We start from the raw sequence: 25,903 nt of genomic DNA, 5'->3' as shown, positions 1-25,903 counted from the left end.
GTAAAACGAGAATAACAATACAGACCCACCGGTCTGGAAAAGCAGCTTTGGGAATTAAATGAGAGTCTGATGTGAACTCACTTTGAAAAGAGAGCAGATAAGATACAAATTTATTTTGTCATAAAGGTACAGGAAATAATTCTATTATTGGGGGGTGGGGGGCACAGGTAAACAACACAATGAAACCACGCAGGCCTGGAAGGGCAGAAGCACCACCAAACGAGCAGGCCTACGGCGTAGCTGGTCGCAGTGCCACCAAGGAGGCCACCGGAGGCCACCAGCCAGGGGCTGCGTCCCAGTGTGCCCAGAGCCGCAGGAGCAGGCCCGTCCCACGGGGAGGCGGGAGGACAGGCAGCGAGGGGTTGCGGAGGCAGCCAGAGGAAGAGGTGGCAGGCCGGCTCGGGGAGACGCAGGCAGAGCCGCAGGGTGTGGGAGCTGCGGGCCCGGCTCGCAGCGCGAGGCACACGCGACGCCACCAAGCCACCGGTGAGGGCAGCGGGACCCGCCCTCGAAGGGTCACCACTACCCAGGGGCTTCTGGTCGAATAAAACATTCGGTACAACAACGTGGCCAACACGTATTCAGCCCCTATCACGTGCAAAGCACTGCACCAGCTGCCCGACCAAGGGGTGCCAGGACGCTCCGGATGCTGCGGACGTTCAACAAAATCAGTGCTTTAGCAGCAGCAGCAGCAGCAGCAGAATAAACACGGTAAAGACTGTTCATTTTTTACTTAAAGACTTTCAAAATTAAAATAAACCTGCCCTTGAGCTCCTTGGAAAAATAACGGATTCCAGATTCGGAGCAGAAAAACACACGGATTGTCCTGTCCCCTTAGAAAGCAACGGAAGCCGAGACCACCAAGGCTGCACCAGAGGGCTGCAGAGGCCGAATGCAAAGGCTCCCCAGGCCACAGATGAGGCCAGGGACCATCAACAAGACACAGGGACTGGAGTACACAGAAAATATTTAATTCCGTGAGTTCATAAAGATCCAAAAAAAAAGTTGGTCATTAGAGGATGGTATGGAAGAACGCATTAAAAACTGATAAAGAGGGCTTCCCTGGTGGCGCAGTGGTTGAGAGTCCGCCTGCCGATGCAGGGGACATGGGTTCGTGCCCCGGTCCGGGAAGATCCCACATGCCGCGGAGCGGCTGGGCCCGTGAGCCATGGCCGCTGAGCCTGTGCGTCCGGAGCCTGTGCTCCGCAACGGGAGAGGCCACGACAGTGAGAGGCCCACGTACCACAAAAAAAAAAAAAGAAAGAAAACTGATAAACAAAAAGAATTGATTATTTGTTTTGCCTTTCCTATACCTCAGGGTAACCAAATACTTGCAAGCTTCTCTTTTTAGAAGTATTTCAGCTAATCAGTGAAGAAGGAATTACAGAATTCAATTATCACCACTTTACAACCTCTAATAAAATAATGGATCTTGATGATGACCCTCAATGGCTGCTGACACTACAAGAAGAAAAACAAGACAGTACGCACCTCCTAACAGGAGTACACAAGACCAGGTGCGAGTTACTCTTGCCCTCACCCACCCCCAAACCAAGACTGAACTTGATCGAGCCTTTAACCCTAAATACCAAATCACAGGAAATGCCAGGAATGAAAGAAAGAGCACCACGGAATGAACCAGCCGAAGTCAAACTATGGAAACAGGACACAGAAAACAGCCCGGTATCTTCAACCAAGAGATGTGACAGAGAGCCAGAGAGAGAGAGAGAGACACAGGCAGTGAAAGACAGACACAGAGGCAGAGAGAGACAGAGACAGAGGGGAGAAGGGAGAGAAGGGAGGAAAGGAGGGACGTGGTTTAAGGAGGAGATTCTAAGAGTTAAGAGACATCAGCACGGACCTTATTAGGACCCTGGGGCAAACAAACAAGTTACTAAAAACAATTATAAGACAACTGGGGACATTTGAATACCGACAAATATCTGATTATGTTAATTATCATTAAGTTAGTAAATACAATAATGTCAATATAGTTATTTTGTAAGAGGATCATTGCTAGACTTGCCTGCTGAAGTAGATACACTTCCACACCACTGCAAGTTTTTTTTTTTTTTTTTTTTTTTGCGGTATGCGGGCCTCTCGCTATTGTGGCCTCTCCTGTTGCGGAGCACAGGCTCCAGACGCGCAGGCCCAGCGGCCATGGCTCACGGGCCCAGCCGCTCCGCAGCATGTGGGATCTTCCCGGACCGGGGCACGAACCCGCGTCCCCTGCATCGGCAGGCGGACTCTCAACCACTGCGCCACCAAGGAAGCCCCCTGTAAGAGGATCATTTACAGATAAATACTATACTAAATACAGCTGTAATAATGTGCCCAGAATTTACTGTTAAAAATTTGGGATGGGGGGTCATGGAAAAATGTAGAGCTACACCTGAAATAAATTTTGTTGCAAGCTAATAATTGTTGTATCTAAGTGGCAGGTATGTAGAGGCCCATTCTGCTATGATTTCTACTCTAGTATATCTTTGAAAATTTCCTTAAGGAAAAGTTTAAACTAACAAATAAAATTGCCTTAAATCCTTTTCAGGATAAGGCAGAATAGAAATGAAAACGTTTAGTATTGGGGATTAAAATGTTTTTTTAAAGAGGAAAATATATACCACTTTAAAGGACTCATATCATGAAATAATTTTAATTTCTAATTTTACAGTATTTAAGGTTCGGAAATATGCGCTTAAGGTTAAACTCTGTGAAGTGAATAAGAGTCCATCTCATTTCGTAATTCCTAGATTTATGATAAATTAAACGCGAACGTTTTTAGAGAAGCTTGCTCTCCATTGGCTCAAGTTCATACGAAACCGACTGTGACTTAGAGGAAGACGCACGTGCTCCAGGAGGCCCGCAGGGCTGTGTGTGTGTGCGCGTGTGTGAGCGTGTAAATATACATGTGCACGCACTTACTGCACTCATGCTTTTCTGCGGAGAAAGATCCAGGCTTTAGTCAAAACGGTCCGTAACCCAAGAAGAGTTAATAAAAAGAAAACCCCAAAGAACCCTGCCTCACTTAGACGCGCTCCTGTCAGTCCTCCTACGTGTGAGCGTCGTTTCCGAGGACGAACGGGGTCACCGAGGCCAGGCGCGCCCCTCCACACGGCCCTGCACACGCACGCTCGCAGGGCACACCGCGACCTCCCGCCAGCAGCTGCCCCCTGCCCGGCGGGACCCCACCCACTCGGTCCTCCTGGAAGAACCTGGACTCGGCCCTCCCCCTCTGGGGGCCTCCTCCCACCGCGACCCTGGGCCCAAGCCCAGCATTTACCACCTGGCACTGTGCGCAGGGGCCCACGGGGCGCCCTGCCCCGCGCACCCCGACGGGGGCCCAGGGCCAGCCCAGGGAAGGGGGCTGCGGCTGCCGCTCCCAGCACTTGGGGGGCAGCTCAGCGGGAGGGAGGGCCCGAGCACCAGAGCCGTTTCTCTAAGCCGGGGCTGTAACACCTCGGAATCCGCTTAAAACTTCCTGCGCCCCTCTGCACCCGCCGGCGCCCCGCTGCCCCCGCCCTCTGCCTCCTTCCCACCTCCCTTCCGTTCCCACCGACCACCCCAACCCATCGCTAGGAAGACTGCCCTTCCCCCTGGGCTTCCTCTTCTCGCTGGAGGCTTCACTCCCGCCTTACTCTCCTGAGTAAGGAAAGCTGGGGAGCTGTTACACGTGTTTTCCTGTAATACAGGCCTGCAGTATATTTTTAATATACTGTAATGTTGCTACAATACAATATTTATATAATAAAACGTAATAGCGCATGGTATATAATACAGTATTTTACTATTAGGAGAAGGTTTATATTTGTGGTTTGTTGTTTAATTTTAAAGGAGATATATAATTTCACCAACTTTCTTTTGAACTAAGTCTTTTACTGGGGTATAAGGTGGGAAAAAGGTCCCCCAACGCTTTGTTGTACCCTATGTTTAAACAGTAGATATCAAACAATGCTTATAATAATTTTGTAAATGACTTATAAAGCGATGGTACCCTTGTGAAGATTAAAGATGCAAAGATCTTAGCACACGGGGCTTGGCGCATGTAAGCCCTGGACATGTTTTTGCTGCTGTTCATAATCCTAGTACTACCTAGATTATAAGTAAAATGTCTCTTGATGTGAGTAGCTGGGTTCAGGGCATTTTGATACAAGTAAGTGAGCTCCTTGAGGGCAAGGTGGCTCTTCCTCTTCTCTACAGTCCCAGCCCCACCAGGACCCTGTGCACACAGCCTGTGGGAGAAACACAGCCTGCAGGGGGAACACTTGGGATGAACCCGAGCCGAAGCCCATCAAGAAACAACAGACCTTCTTTGAAAGAAGGAAAGACAAGATGGGCTTTGCTCCAGATGATAAAAAAAGCCAGGCAACATTTTAATCAAGTTCATTTAGGCTCTGGAAGTATTCCAGCTGTGTCTGAAAGACAAACTGACTGAAAACAGATGCTCTCTGGTTGCAAAGTTGGTGAGAGAGGGCTGGCACTGCTAACAGCCAGCATTACATGACGCGTGGCCCGTGGGTGTGCCCTGAGGTCACACCTTACCCCACAGCAGCGCCCTTCTCGCTGGCACAGCAATCACCCCATCCCAAGCCTGATAAGTCATTTTCTCACTCACCCCTTTTCTAAAAACATCTGCAGAGTTGTAACGAAAACCTCAGGGAACAAGAGGAAAAGAAAGCTGAAGGGTTACAAAAAATTCATCTGAATACCAAGATGCCCAGAACCCACCCTCTGGAAATTGGGAGGTCAAAGGAAAGGGATAAAAAACAAAACGAACCCCATCCTTCTGTGCCGCCAACCAACCAAAGTCCCCTCTCCTCCCAGATACAGAGGAAAACCAAAGGATGGAGACATCTCCGCCCCCAAGAAGTGCAAGACAAAGGCAAAGCAGTTAGATCAGATCTAACATTTGCGTTTATACACTGTTTCTTGAATTAAGAGCCTGTCTCTGCCAGAAATTAAGGGATTCATTTTTGCAACATATTTCACACCCCAGAATGGAAAGCAGGTGCTTACTTTATCCACCTCAGAGAGCACAGGACATTAACATTACCTTAGTTTTTATCCTTCCCATCTGATAACGCTTCAATAATCTTAAATATGTATGTCTGTAATTTTGGATACTTTATATATTTTAATGTGTGTACATTTTAAAGTGTTTCAGATTATAACTGCCATACCACTTACTATAAACTATCCTATGGGCCAACAACCCTGCAATTAAGGGTTAATTATCCTCATTCGATAGATTAAGAAACCGAGGTCCCCAGACGGTAAAGTTTGTTGCGGGTCGCAAAGTCCCAAAACCGGACCCAGAGCCTCCCAGGGTTCCCTCTAAGCTGGGTGAAGGCCCTGCCCCTACCCGGCTCTCGCTCGCGCAGCCCATCCTGGCCCGTCAGGCTGCTCTGTGTGAGTGGTGAGTCATCACTAGCCCTCAGACTTTCTGGTTTGCATGCGGATCAGTGTGTTTGCTATAGACCAACACTGATGATCAATAACGCAGCAAAAAGGAAGCAGAAAAGCACCTGTAATTACACACTAAGCTGGGGATCAGAAGGGAATGATTGCAAAGCACTAACAGAGTAGAATAAGGAAATGCTTAAAGGGTGAAAGGAGAGGGGTGGGTTCAGGCCAGTGCCAGCTTCCATCTGGACCAAGACCTGCAAACATCCTTAATGACGCTTCCAGGGCTGTTTAAGTAAGAACCCACTGTTTGCTTCCTCAACTCTCCTAAGGCACGATTACCACCCACAAAGTCCTGCCCCTACAGCTCTGCCATTTGGGCAGGAACTCTGTCCCCATGGTAAGCTGCTCCCACCCCAAGCCCTAAGGCCTCACCTGAAGAACTGGGGAAAAGTGCGTGTGTGCAGGGGGGAGGGGCTAGACGGCTGTAAAAAAGAAAGAGATGGGGGGAAGGAGAAAACTACGAGGAGGGAGAGAGAAAATAAATAATCATGCAAGGGACCATTTTTAAAATTTCTAAAATAGCAGCCAAGATCTCCACCCTGTGCTCATCGGACTTTCCAACACTTCACCACATCTCCATGAGAACAAGCTTCAAGAGGAGGAAATCCACTGAGAAACCCAGAGAGCCCTGCCCTCAGCCAGGTGGGACCCTCCACCGTCATCCTCCCAGGATGAGGAGCGATCCCAGGGCTCGCTCTGTTCTGCGCACTCACCAACCACATGCTTGTCTTTTCTCGGGACTGGCCTCGGGTGCAGAATCCTGCTTCTTGGGTAGAAATAACAGAAAACCCGTGAAGTGAGAGTCTCCTCTACAGAGGGGCCCAGGGTGCAGTCCGCAAACTCTGTAAGTATACGTCAGAGCTACAGCACACCAGAGAGATCCGGACCACCACCAGCCAGATCTAAGAGTTAGATTTACATACAATAATTGTGCGTAAGAATAAAAGTGCAACCAAATCCTGGCATTGCTAGGTGTTATAATTAAATTGAAATATTAATAAATCAAGTTAATGAAGTGCTTTCGTAGAGTACACCATTAAAAAAAGTTAACTGAAAAACAGACCAAGAGCAACAGTCCCAAGAACAAAGGTATCAAAACCTCCCTACAGGATGAGCACTGACGGAATATGAGTATCTGAACTTGCAGTCTTCAACAAACATTACAGGAATTTTTCTTTAAAGTGTTTATATTTAACATGTCAAAATTAATGAACTCTGATCCTATCTGCATTTATTCCCCTAAATTACATAATCTCACTCAAAATAGAAAACCAGTACAAACAACACGTGGACCAAAATATACAAGCAGACGTCTGTGACGACTGTAACAGAGGCCAAGGAGATGCCGCGTGGGTCATGTGATGAGGAATCTTGAAGATGGAGTTTCCTCTTCCCTGAAATCCAAGGTATGCTCCACGGCCTCCTACAGGCCCTCATACTCAATCCGTCCTTGCTAACTCCTACATTCAGAAGCTTTCAGAACAATTCCAGAGCCACCCTAAGAGCCTATCCTACCCTAGGCAGTAACGTGTGCTGAAAGGCAGTGAAGTGAATCAGAAACAGACAAAACAGTAAAAAATAATAATAATAATGCTGCCGGTGATTGGTTCTGACTGGTATAATTATGGTGCTGTTTTTTTTCCCCCGGATACTTTATACCTTCTTAAACTTTCTAATTTTTCTATAGTAAGCATGTATCACTATTTTTAAAAATTGGGAAAGTGTTAAGGAAAAGAATAGCTTCATCTTCAAGTCACTACCACAATCTGCTTTAATGGGTGGTTCTCTGCTCAAGCTCGCTCTTGAATCACTGGGATCATTTCTACAAAGAGCCAAATGTAAGTCCCACCCGAAGCCCAGCAAACTGAATACGGAAGAGCTAAGGCTTTTTCAAGCTCCCCACGTGACTCTACGTGCCACCAACGTTGAGAGCTGTCCACGCTTTATAGACAGTTCCTACTTCAGCTGCAAAAGGCGAATGTCTTTGGAGAAGACTGAAATCAAAGGTCAAAACACCAAAAAGAAAAACGGAGTATTCTTTTGGAATGAGCCCCAAATCTAGAGAAATCACTGATTCCAGTGAGAATGTCAGTAATTCCTAGAGAGTGAGCAGGAGAAAAGAAACCTCAGCAGAAACTGCCGAGATGCGTGCAGTGAGTGAGGTGACAGGTGAAGCCCAGTGGAGCTGAAGGACTGGGTGGACAGGCCAGGGCTGTTTCCTTGGGATTCTAGAATAAAGGGCAGTTCTGCACAGGTGCACCTCGGGTCGCAGGGGTGTCTGGATCTCAGTGGCCACGCCAGCAAGTGAGGACAAGGCGGGGCCAGATCGCACGGGGCCCAGCCACATGCGCCGCTGCCCAGAGATCACCTGCAGCTCCCCAAGCGCAGGCTCGCACACCTGTTCCCACCTGCGCGGTTCTGGTGCCCACGCCACCCGTCCTACAGGGAAAGCCAGGCACCAGCCCACGAGCCCCTCTGCTCCCCAACTTGGGGCCCAGGGCACCTGGAGACTCCTCTGAGGAGCCTGGCGAGTGGCGAATTCCCCAAGTCCTTCCCAAGCCCAAGCGACGGTGGACGTCATCCACAATGGTCAACATCCTCCTCAAGCCCAGTTTCCATTATACCAGCTGGAAACTCCAAGCTAGGAAAGCGAAGAGAGACGTCCAAATCTTCACTCCATACGTGTATTCACCCCTGTTCTGGAAAGCATATTTAAAGAGAAGAAAATCAGCTCATATAGGAGAAGTGACCTGTGTGGTTCAAAAAGCCCAGCAGGAATGTCAGGTTTCCTGGACCCGACCCTAAGCCTCTACTAAGCGCAGTGCCCCAGGAGGGTCTTCTAAGACCTCCAGCTGGGCTCCCAATCAATGGCCTTGTCTCCACGAAACAATACTTTCTAAAACACGCCCTTATTTTTAGGAATTAAACCCAAAATTCCCATAATAACAGTCCGGCAATAGTATAAACTTTTGGTTATGCTTAAATAGCTTAAAATCTATATGCTCAAACATTAGTAAAGATTAAAAGACAACTCAATGGAAAGAAAATACTGTATGAAAGCTGAAATAATTCACAACTTCCTAAATTAGTCAAAATAGCAAACTGGATGAGGGGGTGAAATGGAACACCACCGGAGCCCACAAAACAGCTGAAAGAAAAACAACAACAACAGAAACAGTGCAGTATTTGTTCTAACTGCTATGTCTCCTTTCCAAGGTTTACATTGAAATGTAGAAAAGCAAAACTCTCCGAAAAATCCATTATCTTTATCACCTCTCCTCAAAAAACAACCCCCCCAAAAATCTTCCTATTCACCCTTGAGAAATTCACTGAATACGCGCTGCCCACATACCCGGGGGGTTGATCAACCTCACAAAACCAGGTCAAAACCACTCAGAAGCTCCCCAAACTTGATTTCAGTTTCAGGTTCCCAAGTTAAACTTGAAACACAGCAATAATTTGCATATTCCTTGCAAGCACACTCAAAGGACAGCCCCAGGACCAGAGCTGTCAGGATGAACTGGGATCCTGGCTCTACCGGCTGCTGCTGGTCTGCTCTGGGAGGTGGGAGTCTGCCCAGAGCACCGAAGAACAGGGCAAAAAATGAAATCTCAAACCACCAGCTCACTAATGCTCACCAGGCACCTTGCAAGGTGCTCAGTACTCTATGGACAGTAACTCCACACTCTTTCTGATGCCCCCGGGTTCCAGTGTTCAGCCCGCTCTAGGGCATATAGTCAGGGAGGTATCTTACCCTGGGGTCCAGAAAACATGGTCACCGCAGGCCAGGAGACTTATATTTGAGTCCTGAGAATCAGACAAGTGAATAACTTTTCTTTAATAAAACAATATTCAACGGTGTCCCAAACGTAGTCAATAGACCAAGGCCAATCCATGACACATTTGTAACCCATTCCTTTACAAAATGAGAAAAATGGACATACTAAAGTAGGTCACAAGCCAAGAGTGTGTAATTTGGTGACTGCTCTTTATTCTGACAACACATCCTTGTTACATTTTAGTGGTACTGGTAGCAGACAGGAATTTGCTGTTCTGAAGGTTCTTACTTTAAAGATAAAAACTTGGCCACCGTATATATCATTCTCAAGTTTTTAACTGTCTGTGAAATCTGGGACCTGCTGATATTCAGGTCCTCCTCGCTCATCCCCCTAGACGCAAAACAGGGCCCGGCAAGAGCATCTTCTCCTCATTCCCAGTGGACTTCCAAAACATCAAACCGCAAAACTGCTTCTCAGCACTTCTCACTGTGAAAGGCACTGACACCACGGGAGTCGAATCACAGCAGCCCCACTGACTGTCCTGCTCACATGCACTCTCGTGCGGATGACCACAGCACGCGTTTACACTGCTCAAGCGGCTGGGACGATCTCTGAGCCACTTCTGCACGTGCTGTGCGAGGTCAGGGCGCAGATCCGTCATCCACTGCTGCAGAACCCTGTTACCACAAACTCGGCAGCTTCAATCTCCCCACACTGACGAGCACGCATTTTCTATGGATCTGGAGCCTGGCATGCTTAGCCAGGTCATCTCTAGGTTACAAGCCAGGTGTCAAGTCTCATCCAACGCCCGAGTGGATCTAAGGGTTCATTCCATTTGTCGACAGAATTCAATCACGGTGGCTCTAGGACCAAAGGCCTTACCTTCCTGCTGGCTGTCACCCAGAGACCACCCTAGCTCCTAGGTGTCATCCACAGTTCCCTGCCAACAAGGCCACTTGCTTCCTCAAAGCCAACAAAGGAGGAGTCTGTGGAGTTTTTATTTTTTTTGGTATTTTTGGTGTTGACTTGCAATATTATATTAGTTTCAGGTGTCCAACATAGTAATTTGATATTTTTACAGATTATACTCTAGACAAAGTTATTATAAAGTACTGGATATATCCCCTGTGCTGTACATTACATCCTTGTAACTTATTAATTTTATACCTAGTAGTCTGTACCTCTTAACCTCCTTCATCTATTCTGCTCCTACCCCCAGCCCTCTCCCCTCTGATCACCACTAATCTGTTCTCTGTATCTGTGAGTCTGTCTCTTCTGTTTTCACTTACATGTGGAATCTAAAAAATAAGCAAACAAACAAAACAGGAGAACTTTGTATTTATATAACAACAATGATGGTGATGATAGAACAGCTTTTTTATTAGGAACAAATTGGCCTAAATTCCAGTGGCTATTAAAGTGCCTACGACAGAGCTCAGTGTTAAATAAATATTTGTTGAAATGATCCATTAATGCTCCTCATTAGATGAGGTTCCTTGAAAACAGGGACAATGGGTGTTCTCCATAATACCAAAGGAAGGAATATCTTGCTTACCAGCAGAAGGCACGCAAAAATATTTGCGGGATAACTTAAAATGTGCAAAGAATTCCAAGATGAAGGAAATGAATGAGGGCTGGAATGTGAAGGAAGCTAGAATCTGAAGACAAATACATGTGAACAGGCCAAAGCAAGAGAGAATTCCCAGTAAGTGCAAAGTGGGAACAAGCATATTATCTGCCTACCAGTCTCTCTTTGCTGCTGTAACAAATTTCCATAAATGTAACAAATGACCATAAACCACAGTGGCTTAAAACAGCTCCCATTCACTACTTCACAATTCAGCAGATCCGAAGTCTGAAATCTGCCTTGTCAGCCAGCCTCAGTTGCTTTCTGGAGGCTCCAGGGAGGATCCTATGGCCTCTCCCAGCTTTCAGAAACCGCCCGTGCCGCTTGGCTGTGGCCCCTTCTGTCTGCAAAGCCAGCCCTGGCCGGCTGAACCTTCCTCACAAGGCCGTCTTTTCTGACACCTCTGTCTCCCTCCTCCCCACTGAAGGACCCCCACGATGCCAGACCCCACAGATAAGCCAGGATCATCTCTCATCTCAAGATCCTGATTTTAACCACATCTGCAAAGTCCCTTTTGCCACGAGAGGTAACACATTCACAGGTTCCAGGGACGAGGACGTGGACACCTTGGGGTGGGGTGGGAGCATTACTCTGCCTAGCATAGTCTTTTTATGAAACAGTAAAGAAAAACACCAGCCTGGAGTAAAACACTGCTGAGGGAATGCAGAAGAAAGCTAAATTGAATTAACCCTAGCAGACTGTGAGATCTGGAAGAAGGAACGAAAGCTCGGCATTACTGTGCGGACAGCCGCCAGCGCCAAGACTCAGGTCACTTGATCACTCTGGATGCTGGTCATCTCTAGAATGAAGCAATCCCTGCCCTGCCTGCATCCCAGAATACCATGCAGAACAATGGAAATGCTTTTTACATGCTTTGAGAACTACAAATTAATATACAAATGTAAGATATTATGGCTAATATCACAGTGAAGCAAAGTCACACATCAGCAGTGTGGGATCCTAAACCACACTGCTTCATCCCAAAAGCCCTTTGATCTTGTTGAGCAGAGTCCTGAGGCTTGACTTACCTAGAAAAAAGCATTCCTTGAGTGCAAAAATCAGACTCTGCTTAACAAAATATTCACGTTGCTAGAATATATTCTTGCAATAACATCAAAACTCATAAAAATCTAAGATAATAAATATAAAGAAAGAAAGAAAGGGGGGAGAATTGAAGTATAACTGAAGTAACCTGGTTAACTTCAATCATGAAACTAAAGGGGAAAATGTTCGTTTTAATACCAGGAGGCAGGTAACACAGCACATTCCGGGCGGCGGGCAAGCAGAGCAGAATACAGGGCTTCCCCACCCACAGCTGCATCCAGGCCTAGACAGGACACTGTGTGGCCGGGATCTCTCACCTGCATTCCAAGCTGACATTTTAAATGGCTTACAGGTTGTTAGAACTTGAACGTCATGCTCTCATCTCACACTCAAGAGGAACAGAACTGAATTCACTCCCTTCCCCAAGCACTGCTGTTCCTTCCCAGGGGCAGCATTTCTGGCCATGGTGATACCAGCCAGCCAGCCAGCCTCCAAAATCAAAACAACCTCGAGATCTCCAACTCTTCCCTTCCTCACCACCCACCCCCGTACCTAACTAATCACAAAGTCCCGTTGTCCCTTTGATTCTCTTTCCTTCTCCACAACCAACGTCGCCTGCATCTACATCCTTATAATCTAGCAGGTCTTCCTGGCTCTCCTACTCAAATTCACTCTGCGCCTACACCACACTGCCCTCTCCTCTCACTCTCCCCCATGCTGGGGAACGCACCACACATAAGTCATGTATTATACATGATAAATATAAGCACCAGAATTTCATAAGCAGCGTGTGTCAGGCACCTCACTAGGCATTATTAAAATCATCCTATCTAATCTGCACACCACCTTGTGATGTGGGTATAATTAACTGCATTTTAAAGAAAAGAGAATTAGGGTTCAAGATGATTAAGTAACTCCCGGAAGGACGTTTCTTAAAGCAGGATTTGGGCCCAGGTTGCAGACTCAACCGTGGCCGAGCTCCACTCATACCCCTGCTTATTTAGTCAAACCCACACCCCTCAACCTGCTCTTCCAGGCCTCCTCGGACCCGCACGTCTGGACTTTGAATATGCTATTTGCCATACTCCATCCACACACCGCCCTCTCAGGGAGCTCAGTCCCTCGCCGCCCCCCAATCTGACCGCGCTTTGAGGCCAGCCCCGGAGCCCTCCCAACTGCACTAGTCCCCACCGCCCTCGTTTCCCTGCTACTGTCTGCAAAGCCACTCCTCCCTACACTGACGGCCACAGGCGCACCCTCACCTCGGCACCTACATGTCTGCTTCCTTCCCTACCTACTCCGAGTCCCGTACCATGTCTTACACTCTGCACTTTACATGCTGGGGATACTACAGGGAACAAAACACTTAAAAGTATATGCTGGTTCAAATAATCATACACCTAATATTCTAGTACAAAACAAAATTATCTGATTTTAACCTCTTATGTCTCTGTCTACAATACTGGCTCAAAAATTAGCTATCAAACCCTAAAACAAATATCAATTGTCTGGCTGACACTAACTCACCATTAGGAACTATACTGGGAGTATTCCGTTAAACTCAAATTTGATCAGCCAAAAAGAAAAATCTGACCTGCCCCCTACGTTATGTCATCACACGATGACAGTTCATAAGTGCTTCCTCACTTGGTCTGTGATTCCCCGGTGTATACATAAATATATGATCAAATAATTGGCAAGGTCTCCAAATGGAATAAATGTTAAAGGCTGGAAATACAGCTTTTGAGATAGAAAAATGAGAATGAAAATAGGAACATCCTTCACGAAATACTAGACTATGAGGATCTCTACATCAAAAAGAAGAAAAAAGGAGCATATAGGGGATCCTTCAGCAGCTCAGCTTCCTACAGAAAGGCCTCACAGTTAACCCTTTTAATGCAATGGCATTCATAACCAGAAACTTCCAAGCTAAGTGATGCTCAATAAATCTGCTGAATTAATGATACTATGGATCATTTTTATTTAAGGGAAGATCTCCTTGTGATTCAGTGACTCTCTTATTATTATCATAGCAATTAACATGCTGTAAAATTACCTGTCACATTACTCATCCCCCCTAGACTATCAGCCCCTTGAGAACAATATCATATCCATCTTGCTGGTGGCTATACGCCTAGCACCTAACTCAACACAGAATAAATCTCCGCAGCTGTTTACTGAATGAACAGACCCTCCACTATTAAACACTAACCTCAAAATACAGACTCTTTTTTAATATTTCAATCCAAAAAATAAATAACAGGAATTTTAAATCCTTCCTCACCAAAAAACCACTTCATTTGGTAAAATCTACCAGGGCAGACAGCTCAGAATTTCTGCTTTAACCTTATAAATTCCTGCAAAATACAACTCATATGTGAATTTCTTCCCAGTTTACACACTTAATTATAAATTCACTACAGTTAACAGTCACTGGTTTTTTGTTTTAATTCTCCTATTGGCCTTAGCTTTGAAACTGATATTAAATGACTGCACTGCTTAAATACAAGACTTTTTTGCACACAATAAACTATAATTAGTGTTCAATCCTGAAGTTATAGCACGCTCCACTCTGAACAGACTTTAGCGATCACCAGGTGATCCCTTCGTATTATGGATTAAGAAAAACTTAAGGCTATACAATTAATTGGTGTTAAAACCCAGCCTCTGATTCTCAGGTCCACACTCTTTCCCCAGTTAATCAATTAATTATGTGTAATGTAAAGACATAAAAACAGTTTCACCGCGTAACAGTCTTTGGCCAAAGCAGGACAGGACTGAAGACAGCCTTCTCATTCCCAGTTAAGCCAGACCTTTCCTCCTGGACCGCAAATCACAGTAAGGAGGATTAGAGTCCAGTCCAAAGCCCACAATCCTCTCACACGGGAAGATAAGACCGGCCCCCAGATCTGCTTTGCACTGTAAGACACACCGGACGTCAAATCTGTTTATAGCCTGTGGCTGATTCCAAATCCCAGCGAACTTTCAGCCCTAGGCAACAGATTCCCCCCACGGAGCACGGCTGACTTTGGAGCCCTCCACATTCAATGTCCTTGCCCCATATTGGAGTACTCTCACTATCTGGTTAGCACTGTGAAGAGAGGTCCATTCTAGTCATGGGGCAAACGCCCTATTCCATGCCAGACCTCTTTTCTATTCGGTAGGAATAACTCTTCCAACCTGACAGCAAAGGTAAATACCCTGCCCAAATCGATGCAGCTCCTAAGTAGCTAAGCAGTAACTGAAACCCACGCTGGCCAAGAAATCCAACTCCTCTACCACTTGTTCCAAGACAGAGTCCCAGCATTTAGGGAGTTCGCAAGATAAGTCATCAACAAATTAATTAATGGTATGACCTAAATGACAGCAAAGAAAATAAAATAAGGGGCACATAATGTAGTGATTAATACAGGCCTATTTTACTACTATAATCCATATCTTTCCACAACTGCAAAAACAAAAAAAACTCTTGAATAGGCTTTATTTTTCAAATTTGACACACCATCTATTTACCTCTCCTTAGAATTTATTTGTTAATTCTAGTAATAAACTTGATAGAAAATAAAATTACTGGGATTTACATTTCACCTCTGACTTTGCAAACAAGGACGGGAGTGACCTTTGGGCTATCTGTTTAACCTCTGCGTTCCTCAGGGGTGACAAGAAAACCAACCGCCTCAGAGGAGGGCTCCCTTGCTCCAGACAGGAAACAGGTGTAAAGCCTGCTAAGCAGTGCCTGGCAGAGTGAATGCTCAACACACCTTAATTACTGTCATTCACCCAACATCACCGCCATCATCACCACCCAGAACATGAGTGTCACAGGAGGCTCATTTTTGTCTGTTCTGTTCACTGTCGTATCCCCAGTGCCTGACACATCGTTGGCACTCAAACATCTGTCGACCGAATTAATCATGAGCATTAGTACTTCTATTACTAAGTAGAGGATGATCTGCCCCCAAATGTAATTGCCTCCAAGAGAAAAGATTAATTAAGCAAAAAACAACAACAACAAAAAAACCACCAAATTGCTACTGGAAATTTTGGGGATATGAAATAGAGAACCACTCTCAGCCAGAACGCAAGGCTTACTGGAAGAGAGAAGAGAGGAGGGTCCTCTCAAGTCAAGGAAGCATCTCTTCAGATTAAACTATCACCTGGAGAAAAGGCAAGTCCAAAGCATCCATTAAGGGCACTCTGCAGGCCAAAAGATTTTCGAGCTTACATGACGGCGTACAAGAGTCTAGAACAGGAGACTTCTTAGTCTCCTCAGGAATCTGGGCCTTGACAGCAAGGACAAACCGCACTCTGCAGAGAGGAAAGGAGCACAGCAAGTGAACCCGGAGCTGTAACTCCGGTCCACACGGAGGTGGAGAAGGGCCCTCGCCCGCCTCTCTCCACCACCCGGAGGCCTCGCTGTCCCTGTGCACACTGGGCCGCGGGCAAGCTCTGCAGCCACAGGCTCCAACCAGACCGCCCTCCCCCAAGCTGCAGCCCTGGCCCACTTCTGAGGGCCCACAGAGTGGCGGCTGGCTCTTGACCCTCCACCGGGAGGTCTGTGGGCAGGGAAGCCACTCTGCTCCCCCGTCTCCCTTTCTTACCGTAAAACCCTCAGAGAACTGGGAAGAACGCTGGGGAAAGGAGCCACCCGGGGTCTTCAGCAGGCTTCAGAGAGCAGCCCTCCGCCCCCCGTCCCCACCCTCACCCCAGACTTCTCCTACGACACACAGGCTAGTAATGTTAATATCACCTAACCAGCATGGTAAAGCACTAATCAAAAAACAGCCTTTAAAAACAACCTGCTTCCCAAGGGCAGTGAACTTGTACAGTTTGTCAACAATCTGGCCAACAGAGCTAGTCTGACCTGACACAGGAGAGAAGGTCCTGAGAAAAGACTAGTGCAAGAGGTTCTCAGGCAAGTCTGAAGTTCTCCAAATCTCAGTTTCCCTGCTCGGTATAAGGAGGACGGTAAATATACCTACCACCCGCAGTTAAATGAGATAATTTATATAAAATGCTGGGCACACTGCCTGGCACACAGCAATCATTCTATCAATGTTAGTAAATTTTTTCTGTGCCCTCCCCCCAAATAATTATCTACCAAGTGTCCAGAATCCTGGTTAAAGGCAAACATTTTGCCTCACTCCTTAAGCCTGATTCTTTACATGGAATCATAGCCAAATAATCCCAGTTTAGTGAAAACCTCTAACAAAACCTGAGGAAAGGCTGCTTCAAAGGACAGGCAAGTTGAGAACTCCACACCTCAAAGAAAGCCGTTCAAGACCACAAGGACAATTAGCAGTTCTTCTAGTTCATCTCAGCGATCAGGTGGTAACTAATAAAACTCCCCTCGATTTCAGCCCTGGAGTCCCGAAGCCCCACATGGAGACAGAAGCACTGGGCTTTCGCACGTAACGGGGAGACAGGCTGTGCTCAAGAAGTCTGCAGGATCCGGAGGCAACTCTAGCTCGGGACAGCATACGCCTCCAATGAAGCGAGTGTCAGAGTTCTCTAAGGAACGGCCTAACGTGAACCCCCTTCTCTAGTCCCTGTATTTTATTAATTTTCCTTTGTAAGTTAAATACTAAAGACTCCTATTTAATTGCCTCTCAATCTTTTCAAACTGCAAATATTTTGTCAAAATAAGATGTTAAATGTTATAAAACTTAACATAAAGTCACCTTTTCCTTAAACACTGAAATAGATTTGATTGCTTTTCAGGTGTAATTTATTATTATTCAACTTTACAGAACACCAGGCTACACATTTCACAACCATAGACTCCTTTACCCCAATTTTTCTGGCTCAAAGCAGCCCCTTTGCCATTGTCAGTGAAGGACAGTGTTGATCAGTCCTAGCTCCAGTGCTAAGCAGCTGTGCGACCCGGGAAATCACACCTTCTCAGCCTCCCTTCCTCCTCCACACAATGATGGTTATTTAACTCCAGTACTAAGATCTCAACGTGCACGCCAATGGAATTTTTTTTTCGGAATATTTTTTTTTAATTCAATGGTTAACATGAGTACAAAAACGGGAGGAAATCTATCATACAAAACTGGATATGTTACTTTTTTTCCCTGAAATGGGTATTTTCTAAATCCTTTAAATATGAAGTTACAACGAATCATTTTATCTCCTAAATTGCAACTATGTTGGGTATATACTGTCCAATTCCCCCACAGTACCCTGAAATGCCTTGCTTCTACCCAACCAACAACAACTGCATTCTGTTCTCATTTCTACAGACTTCTACAACTTCCAAGCAAGTTTTCTGCAAGATAATAAACATCAGTAAGTAAAGACTTAACTATGAAATATTGTGAGTACCTAACCCTTACCAGTTATGCTAGATATATAGGATAAGTGATTAAGACACTTTTTTCCTAAACCCAAGGAGTCACAATCCTGTAAAGACATAGCACTGTGCCATCACTCCCATCCCTTTCCCAGGCAGACATCACTAATCTATCATGGGCCTCTCCCTTGAACTGGACACAGCTTTGGCTCCGCGATTCCATGTAGCCATTACCAATCAAATAGGCTTATTTTAATAGACTTCATCACATTTCACTAAATCTCCATTTACACAAGTGATGATTCTGATGCCAATACTGGAATGCAGAAATTTGCAGGACACCAAATATGGATTAGAAAGTAAAACCAGAAGATGTAATATCCCCGTCATCTATTATGATCCCATTGAAGCATTATTTAAAAGGGATAAGGAAAACTGCGGAAAGAATGGTACTTCCTGACAATTCTCAATTACCATTTTCCAGCATCTTAAATTAATTCTTAAATGAAGAAGATAAAGCCTGTGAGAGCCACCTAAGTCTAAGGAATCTGGGTATCTGTTTTAAACATGCTCTCTTTAAAGGCTATGGTTGTCTGATGGCAGCTAGAACATGCTCAAAAGAAAATAATTAAATTAGTGAAAATAAAAAATAAGGCCATAAAAATAAAATTCTGAAACAAAATATCACGGCTTAAATAATCTGCCTGACAGCTCAAAGGGTCCATCTCTTTCCTCTATGCAAGACTTGGTAAAAATGTGTTGTCTTCCAACAGCAGACAAGTTAACTCCTCTTGACCAGGACTAACTTTCCAACCATTTAAAGATAAACGCTTTGCCTTCCATGTGTCATGGCGCAGAACTCTGGACTTGGTGCTTGCTTAGATGTCTGACCACATCTAAAGCGCTTCCTAAGGAAAACCTAGGCTACTTGCAGGTGTGGAGGACCTCAACGTGTCAGTTCTTCCATATTTAAAACACCCATATTAATTTCGTACCAAGGACACCTGACAAGGTAGTCTACAGTTCCAACTTGCCTATGCTCCTGGCAGAGACTAGCTTAACATAACAGATATCTGAAAGGAAAAAATCCACAAACGCTGACCATTCAGTTCTCTAAAGTCTCCACCTACCGAAAAATGTGCTCCCACAGTCCGTCGGGGTAACAAGAGCGTCCTGAGATGACTCTATCGAGCTCATTGGGCATCATGTTGGTCTGTGTCCCCCTGAGAGTTCAGTACTAACAAAGTTCCACGTGCCCACCCACTCTGTCTCGACGGTCAGGGAGCTCAAAGCTGAATTTCATGCCCACCTGGCAGCCGTCCTCAGTGCTGGGGACACTACCTCCATCTTTCTACAGCCTTCACTGCAGACTCCTATTTTTTTCATTCTTCTTAGGATGGTCCAACGCTGTGTTTTTTTACTGAAGCCACCTCAGAATCTTTTTGGAAATAAGCAAGGGGTAAAAAATGTAATAAATTCTCTTTCCTCCCATTATTACTATGTTTGGTCCTCATGGCCCCCCAAACTCTCCCCTCTCTGCACTTCTGTACACGCTGTTCTCCCCAAACACAGCCCCTGCTACTGCCAGCATTCAGTGAGGTTGGATGAACCAGGCATGTGGGCACTAACGTATTTGTAAAATGCGGATTTTGACATGTGCATTAAGTCCCTCAAAAACTGTGAGATCCTGGAGGGCAGAGAGTACAGCTTACGTAGGCTCTGGCTCCCAGCAGCCACAAAGCAAGCCTTGCACCCTGCAGACACACAGTAGAGACAAGTTCTGTTCATGGGAAGAGGAAGTCAACATTTTGGAAGCCCACTAGGTGAAGCCACATGGGAGGTAGTAAGCTCGAAAGAAGGTTTCTACCCTAAAGGAGTTAACAAACCAAAGAACTAAGCTATGTAAACTATCCATGTAGCCAACATGGATTGCACATCTGTAAATACAAAGAATTGAAAATACAAAGCCTGGAATGATTGCATTTGGCTGAGGCTTTTAGCTGAGTTAAAAGGAGTAAGACTTGTGAGGGCATTCAGGCGCAAAATAATGACCCCATGGAGGTACAAGGCAGCAATATTCAGGGACCAGCAATAACATTTCCCCAGGTGTAGCAAAGAGCAAGCATAATTAGACCATGAGGTGAGTCCTGGGGATGGCTGGCGGAGGGCCTTGAAGCGGCAATGCAGAGCACAGCCTGGTTTTCTTCGAGGTGATTTAATAAGATAAAAAAAACTCCGGGAAATGATTCACAACTACTGTCAGGAAGAGACAGGAGGAAGAAAGCTGGAATGACTGCTGGCAGTGAGCACTAGAGATGCACAGCAGACAGACACCCTGGCCACCTGCACGCATTCTCAAGGGCGAACGTGGGACAATCCAGGCAAGAGCCCATCTTAGCACAAAGGCCACGACAGCCCTAAGGGCCAGAGCAGCAGTTTCAACCTCACCTTGAATCTGAGACCTCTTCTTAGAGTAAAACAATCCCTCTCTCTCCCCTACTCCCCCTGTTTCTGTCCCTCTCTCTCTCTGTCTCTCTCTCTCTCTGTCTCTCTCTCTCTCTCTGTCTCTCTCTCTCACACACACACACACACACACACACAGAGCTGTAACTTACTGTGGGTGGCTAACCACAGAGGCAGTATAACAAAATGGCTTAGAGCAACTCTTGGGTTCAGATCTCAGCCCCAACACTCAGGAGACGTGCGCCCTCAGGGAACATACTTAACCTTACTTACTAAGCCAGGTGTAAAATGGGGACAAAAACTGTACCTGCCTCTTACATAGGAATATATAAAATGTTCAGCAGAGTGAGTAGCTCAGCAAGCTCTCACCCAACACGACTAAGAAACTGGACAGCAGGTATGGCTCTCCAGACCCTTTGCATCAACCTCACAGCACTCCGAGACCCATGGCGGGAGTCACTGTCCAGGGAGATAAATGGGAAGCAGAGCAGTAAACTCCCCCAGCAGGGATTTACGTGGCAACCAGAGTTCAGCACCGTGCCGGGGGCTGCAGAAGCCAGCACAACACCCAACAAGTGAGGGGACAATGCACAGGGTGGGGTTGGAGGGAAGTGGGAGATACTGGTGCAGAGGCTAGAAGGAGCCTGACCCTCAAGCAGGGGTTTTAAGGTAGAAATGAAGTGGGGAGCCAAAACTGTCTGGCCAGGGAGTAGCTTAGGAAGACAGCCTGGAGGAGGCCACTCAGCACCAGCCCGATCACTGCACTCCCGGCTCTAAATAAGGTTTCCCTTCTAACCTGCATGGATTCACGCTGCTGGCACTTCAGTAGGCATAAGCCATACCAACAGAGTTACAGGAACAGCTTAACTAATTTCTCCATAATATTGAAAGTATGCAGGCCCTTGACTGAATTTGAGGGTTCTCTTACTCAGCCTCAGATCCCTGTCCCTCCCCCCGACCCCTCCCACCAGTTTTCAAACCGGGGTTTACTGTAATTACCTTAAACACAGCACGATGCCTGAGTAACTAGGAAGTAATCAGGTATCCAGCAGTTACAAGTGTCTAACGCCCTTTCACTGTACCTCTAGACAGTTTCTACCTCTTTTCTCCCGCCAGAGAGTCTGAGAGCAGTGTGGATCCCAACTGGACACTTCCTAGCTCTTTGACCGCGGGCCTCGGTTTCCCCATCTGTGAAGTGGAGATCATAAGAGCACCGCCTCAAAGAGCAGCTGGGAAAACTAAATGAGGTCTGCGCGTAATAAGCACAGCCTGCGTGCGCATTAGGATTATCACCTTTATTCACCCCATCACTTCCTGAGCACCGGGTGTCGGCACCGCCACCGCCCGGGGGGACCCGAGAGGCCCGGCCCCGGCGCCGCCCGCCGCTCGCAGGCCGGGTTCCGGACACTCCTGAGGATCTGGGGCAGGGAGGGGACCCGGCCCGAGCCCGGACCAGCCTGCCCCACGTCCAGGTGCGGCCGCGGTCTCGGAAGTTCCTGCGAGGTGGGCTTTTAACGTGTAACACAAAACAGGAAAACATTTCCTGGTCTGTGACTGCACAGCACCGCTCCCTCTTACCTCCTCCGCGACCTGGGACCCGGGCGAGGGGACCGGGCAGCAAGGGAGCCCCCGCGCGCGGGCACCGGCCACCCCGCGGCCCGAGCTCCCGGCGCCCCCGCGGCCGCCCCGCCGGCGCCCCGAGCGCACACGTGCCCGCGGCCCCCGCCCCCGCTCACCTGGCCCGTGATGCCTGTGATGAGCGCCACCTTCCTGGGCTTTCCCGTCTCGCCGTCCCCGGAGCCGCGGGCGCTGGGGCAGTGCGCCGCTGCCTGGGCCATGTCCGCGCGCGCTGAAGAGAGGCGCCGACCAACGGGGGTGTGCCTCGCGAGCCTCCTTGCCAGCTGCAAAGACCAGCCCCGCGCCGCCCGCCGCCGCACTCTGACAGGGCCGCCTGGGAGGCCGGCGGGGCGGGCCGGGGGCGGGGCGGCCGGACTGCGGCCTGGCGGGCGCAGCGTCAGCCGCATCACCGCGCGACGCACCGCCGCGCCGGCGGCAGGCCCCGCCCTCCCCGCCGGCGGCCTCACAGCCAGAGCAGGCCCCGCCCACTGCCGGCAGCGCGCGAGCCAGGCGGGGCGGGGCTTGTAGGCGGTGCCTGCGCCTCAAGGGCGGGGCGCCGGGCGCGCCTGCGCGGGCTTATCCAGATCCTCAGGATAGGTTGGGATGCCGGATCTTTGCCCCAGGCTTGTTCCTTGCAAGGGCTGGCAGTGGACGGGGCGGGCCGTCGGCGGCCTGACTTCACCACCTCACGTTGCACGTCCTCCCCTCCACCCTCCTGAATATCCCAGGAATCGTCACACTCTCCGAGGATGCTGGGAAGAAGTAGGGGCAGACCTTTCCCTTAGGAGAAAGCCCTGAATCCTGTCCGAATCAAGGGGTCACGGCCCCTGGCTCATCGGCTTTGATAAGTAATTCCTGGAAACCTGCTGCAATGCCCTTTGAGGAGTCTGGTTCTCTGTTTCCTGAAGGGCACTAGCGTTACAAGGCCCCTGAATGGGGTCACGGATAGGGACAATGACCGGCCTCACGCCTAACCTGCTTTCTGGATCTTCTCGCGTTTTTCTGAGGCTTGGAACCAGGCACGAGATTCCAAGTAACTCGATTCAAAATGCTGTAGTCAGAGGACTGGCAGAGCAAGACGAAAGTTTCTGACCCCAACCACGTGCAGCAGAAGGAAATGTTGAAAAGACTGCACAGGTCAGTAAACCTGGACATGCCGAATTTCAAAAAGTAATTCAGATGCAAAGTGGCGTCCTAGCTTGACGTCTGTCGAATTTGGCTTACGTGTGGCAGCTGCACATAGGGCAGGGAGAGGAGAGGAGCTGACTCAGACGCTGGCAGGGTAGCAGGTGTGTGTACCTAAGCATTGGCCGGAACCAGGGAGGAGAGAGGAACTTCCTTGTCCCCACTGCTCTGCTTCTCTGCACTGTACCTATTCCTCTCCCCAACGGATCAGCACAGGCCAGCGCTTGAAATCACAAACTGAGTGACTAGGAGGTGCCCAACCTAACCTACAAGACCCTTAGAGACTTGGGACTTCCCTGGCGGTCCAGTGGTCAAGACTTCGCGGTTCCACTGCAGGCGGGGGCGCGGGTTCGATCCCTGGTCGGGGAACTAGGATCCTGCATGCTGGCAGGGCCCGTACAAAAAATGGGGGCTGGGGGGGAGACCCTTATACCCTTCAAATCCCAAAATAGAAAAGCTCAGGATTTCATTAAAAATCTCTCTGTCCCCTAAGCATGTCAGCAATATGCCTTAACTTTATGGATAGACTTGTCTCTGGATTCACTTGCCTCTCCCGTGTCCGTTCCATTCAGAGAATGACTAAAGGAAGGTCTGTTACTAGCCCCAGCAGAGGACTGCATCACTGGTGAACAGAGAGGCCCTGAGGCAGAGGAGAGGAAACCCTCTCACTAGGGCAACTCGCTCTAAGCAAGAAATGTCTTTGAAATCTGCTAGATTCTATTAAAAACTTATGTTTGTTTTCATATAAATATGCTTTGAATTAATTTTCAGATAAATTATTTAACATTCCCTCAAACTGCTGAAAAAATGGATCCTTAGGGAGGACGTGCCAAGTTTATCTGGCAGCTGAGACCTCCAATCACACTGCTGGCCTGTCCTGGTAAGAAGCATGACAGTGGAAGACCCATGGAAAAACAATCACTTATATTTTAGGGCCTGCAAATACAATAATTACAAAATATTGAGGGAAATGGTAGTTCAGAGATACAGTGGGAGGTTTAAAAATAAGGATATTTCTCTAGAAAAATTCTCTGAAGAAAGGTGATGAGACAGGAAGACAGGAGTACAGCCGTTTTGGAAAAGGACCGGGGAATGGCCTTGAGTTAGTGGGCTTGACAGGCCCGGTAAAACAAAGCACCTAAAGCTTTGGCCTCCTGAGACAATAACCAGAGACCTACAGGGGTAGAAGATTACCTCTGTTCCACTGACGAATGTACGTAGTTTCCAAAGAACAAAAGCAGGACTGTAAAACCGCCACCTAGCAGAACCACTGAACTGCCAATTCCCTGAAAGATATAGATAAAGGCCTGACACACATTCCTAAGTTGTTTTTGCAGGAAGCAGATGAAAACTGCTGACTACAAGCATGTGGACCCCAGACCTATTGAAACCAGATGGTTGATGATGCTCAAAACTTCACCTTGACGCCAGCGAATCGGAGACCTGAGCACAGGCTCCTGCATCCCCTCCCTCACATGGCCTTTAAAACCCCTTCCCTGAAAGTCCTCGGGGAGCTGGCATTCTTTCATACCTTCTCCCTCGTGCACCAGCTCTCCTTCCAATAAAAAGCTTTGCTCGCCTAGGAGTCTTGTGGGAGCGACACTCATTTCTATGGTCTTGCTGTCCCAGAATCTGGAGAGGGCCTGAGAACAGTGGTAGAGCAGTATATTGGTTTGCTGAGGCTGCCACAGATTGAGAGCTTAAACAACAGAATTTTGTTTCCTCACAGTTCTGGAGGCTGGAAGTCCAAGATCAGGTGTTAGCAGGGTTGGTTCCTTCTGTAGCCTCTCTCCTTGGCTTAGAGGTGGCTACCTCCTGGTAACAAGTGTCAGAATTGAATTACGCTGGGACTTCCCTGGCGGTCCAGTGGTTAAGACACCACGCTTCCACTGCAGGGGGCGTGGGGTCAATCCCTGGCCAAAAAAAAAATTGAGTTGCGTTGTTAGGACACACCCAGCTGATGTCGGAAGGTTGCTTCTTGGTGGTATGGGAAACCCTCCCCAAAACACATTGGAATTGTGTCCAGAACATTACATAACAAGTCATCTAAGAATGGTGATTGCAATTTGTAAAAAGCGTTGCCAAGGTCACATAGCTAGTAGCTGGTTAGGGTAAGAACCATGATTGGCTCTTCCAACTCCATTCCATATTCTATTTGGAAAAACTGAAGTGCTAAAACCCACATTTCCCAGGTTATGTTGCATCCAGAGTTTTGGAAATTGAGTTCCACCAGTCAGACTGTGACAGGTGAAAGGGAAACAGGCACCATCTTTCTCCTGCTGGTCACATAGTAGAAAAGTTTTTGGCAGCTAAGTTCCAAGTTTAGGTCTGTCACAAGTTGCCTGAGTACCGGAGCCGGTCAGGGTGGTGGCGGCAGCAGCTTCCTGAATTCTGGCTTGGAGCTCTGGGGGTGTGCCCTTGACATCAGCA

General features: G+C 47.6%; 1 protein-coding gene across 4 annotated transcripts in view; it reads right to left on the bottom strand.

Moving 5' to 3' along the window:
- The window catches only part of GMDS (GDP-mannose 4,6-dehydratase), a gene marked incomplete at its 5' end in the record, with an annotated part of 495,581 nt that extends 473,072 nt beyond the window's left edge, over positions 1-22,509 (bottom strand). For all 4 annotated transcript variants that reach the window (XM_079713984.1, XM_079713981.1, XM_079713982.1 and 1 more), the window contains one exon: positions 22,408-22,509. In XM_079713984.1, coding sequence (XP_079570110.1) covers positions 22,408-22,509 — 102 coding nt within the window. The remainder of the gene's footprint in view (positions 1-22,407) is intronic.
- Between the last annotated feature and the right edge of the window lie 3,394 nt (positions 22,510-25,903).

Source organism: Hyperoodon ampullatus (assembly GCF_949752795.1).
Source record: "Hyperoodon ampullatus genome assembly, chromosome: 10".
Classification (NCBI taxonomy): Eukaryota; Metazoa; Chordata; class Mammalia; order Artiodactyla; family Ziphiidae; genus Hyperoodon; species Hyperoodon ampullatus.
This window is presented reverse-complemented; position numbering and strand designations above follow the sequence as displayed.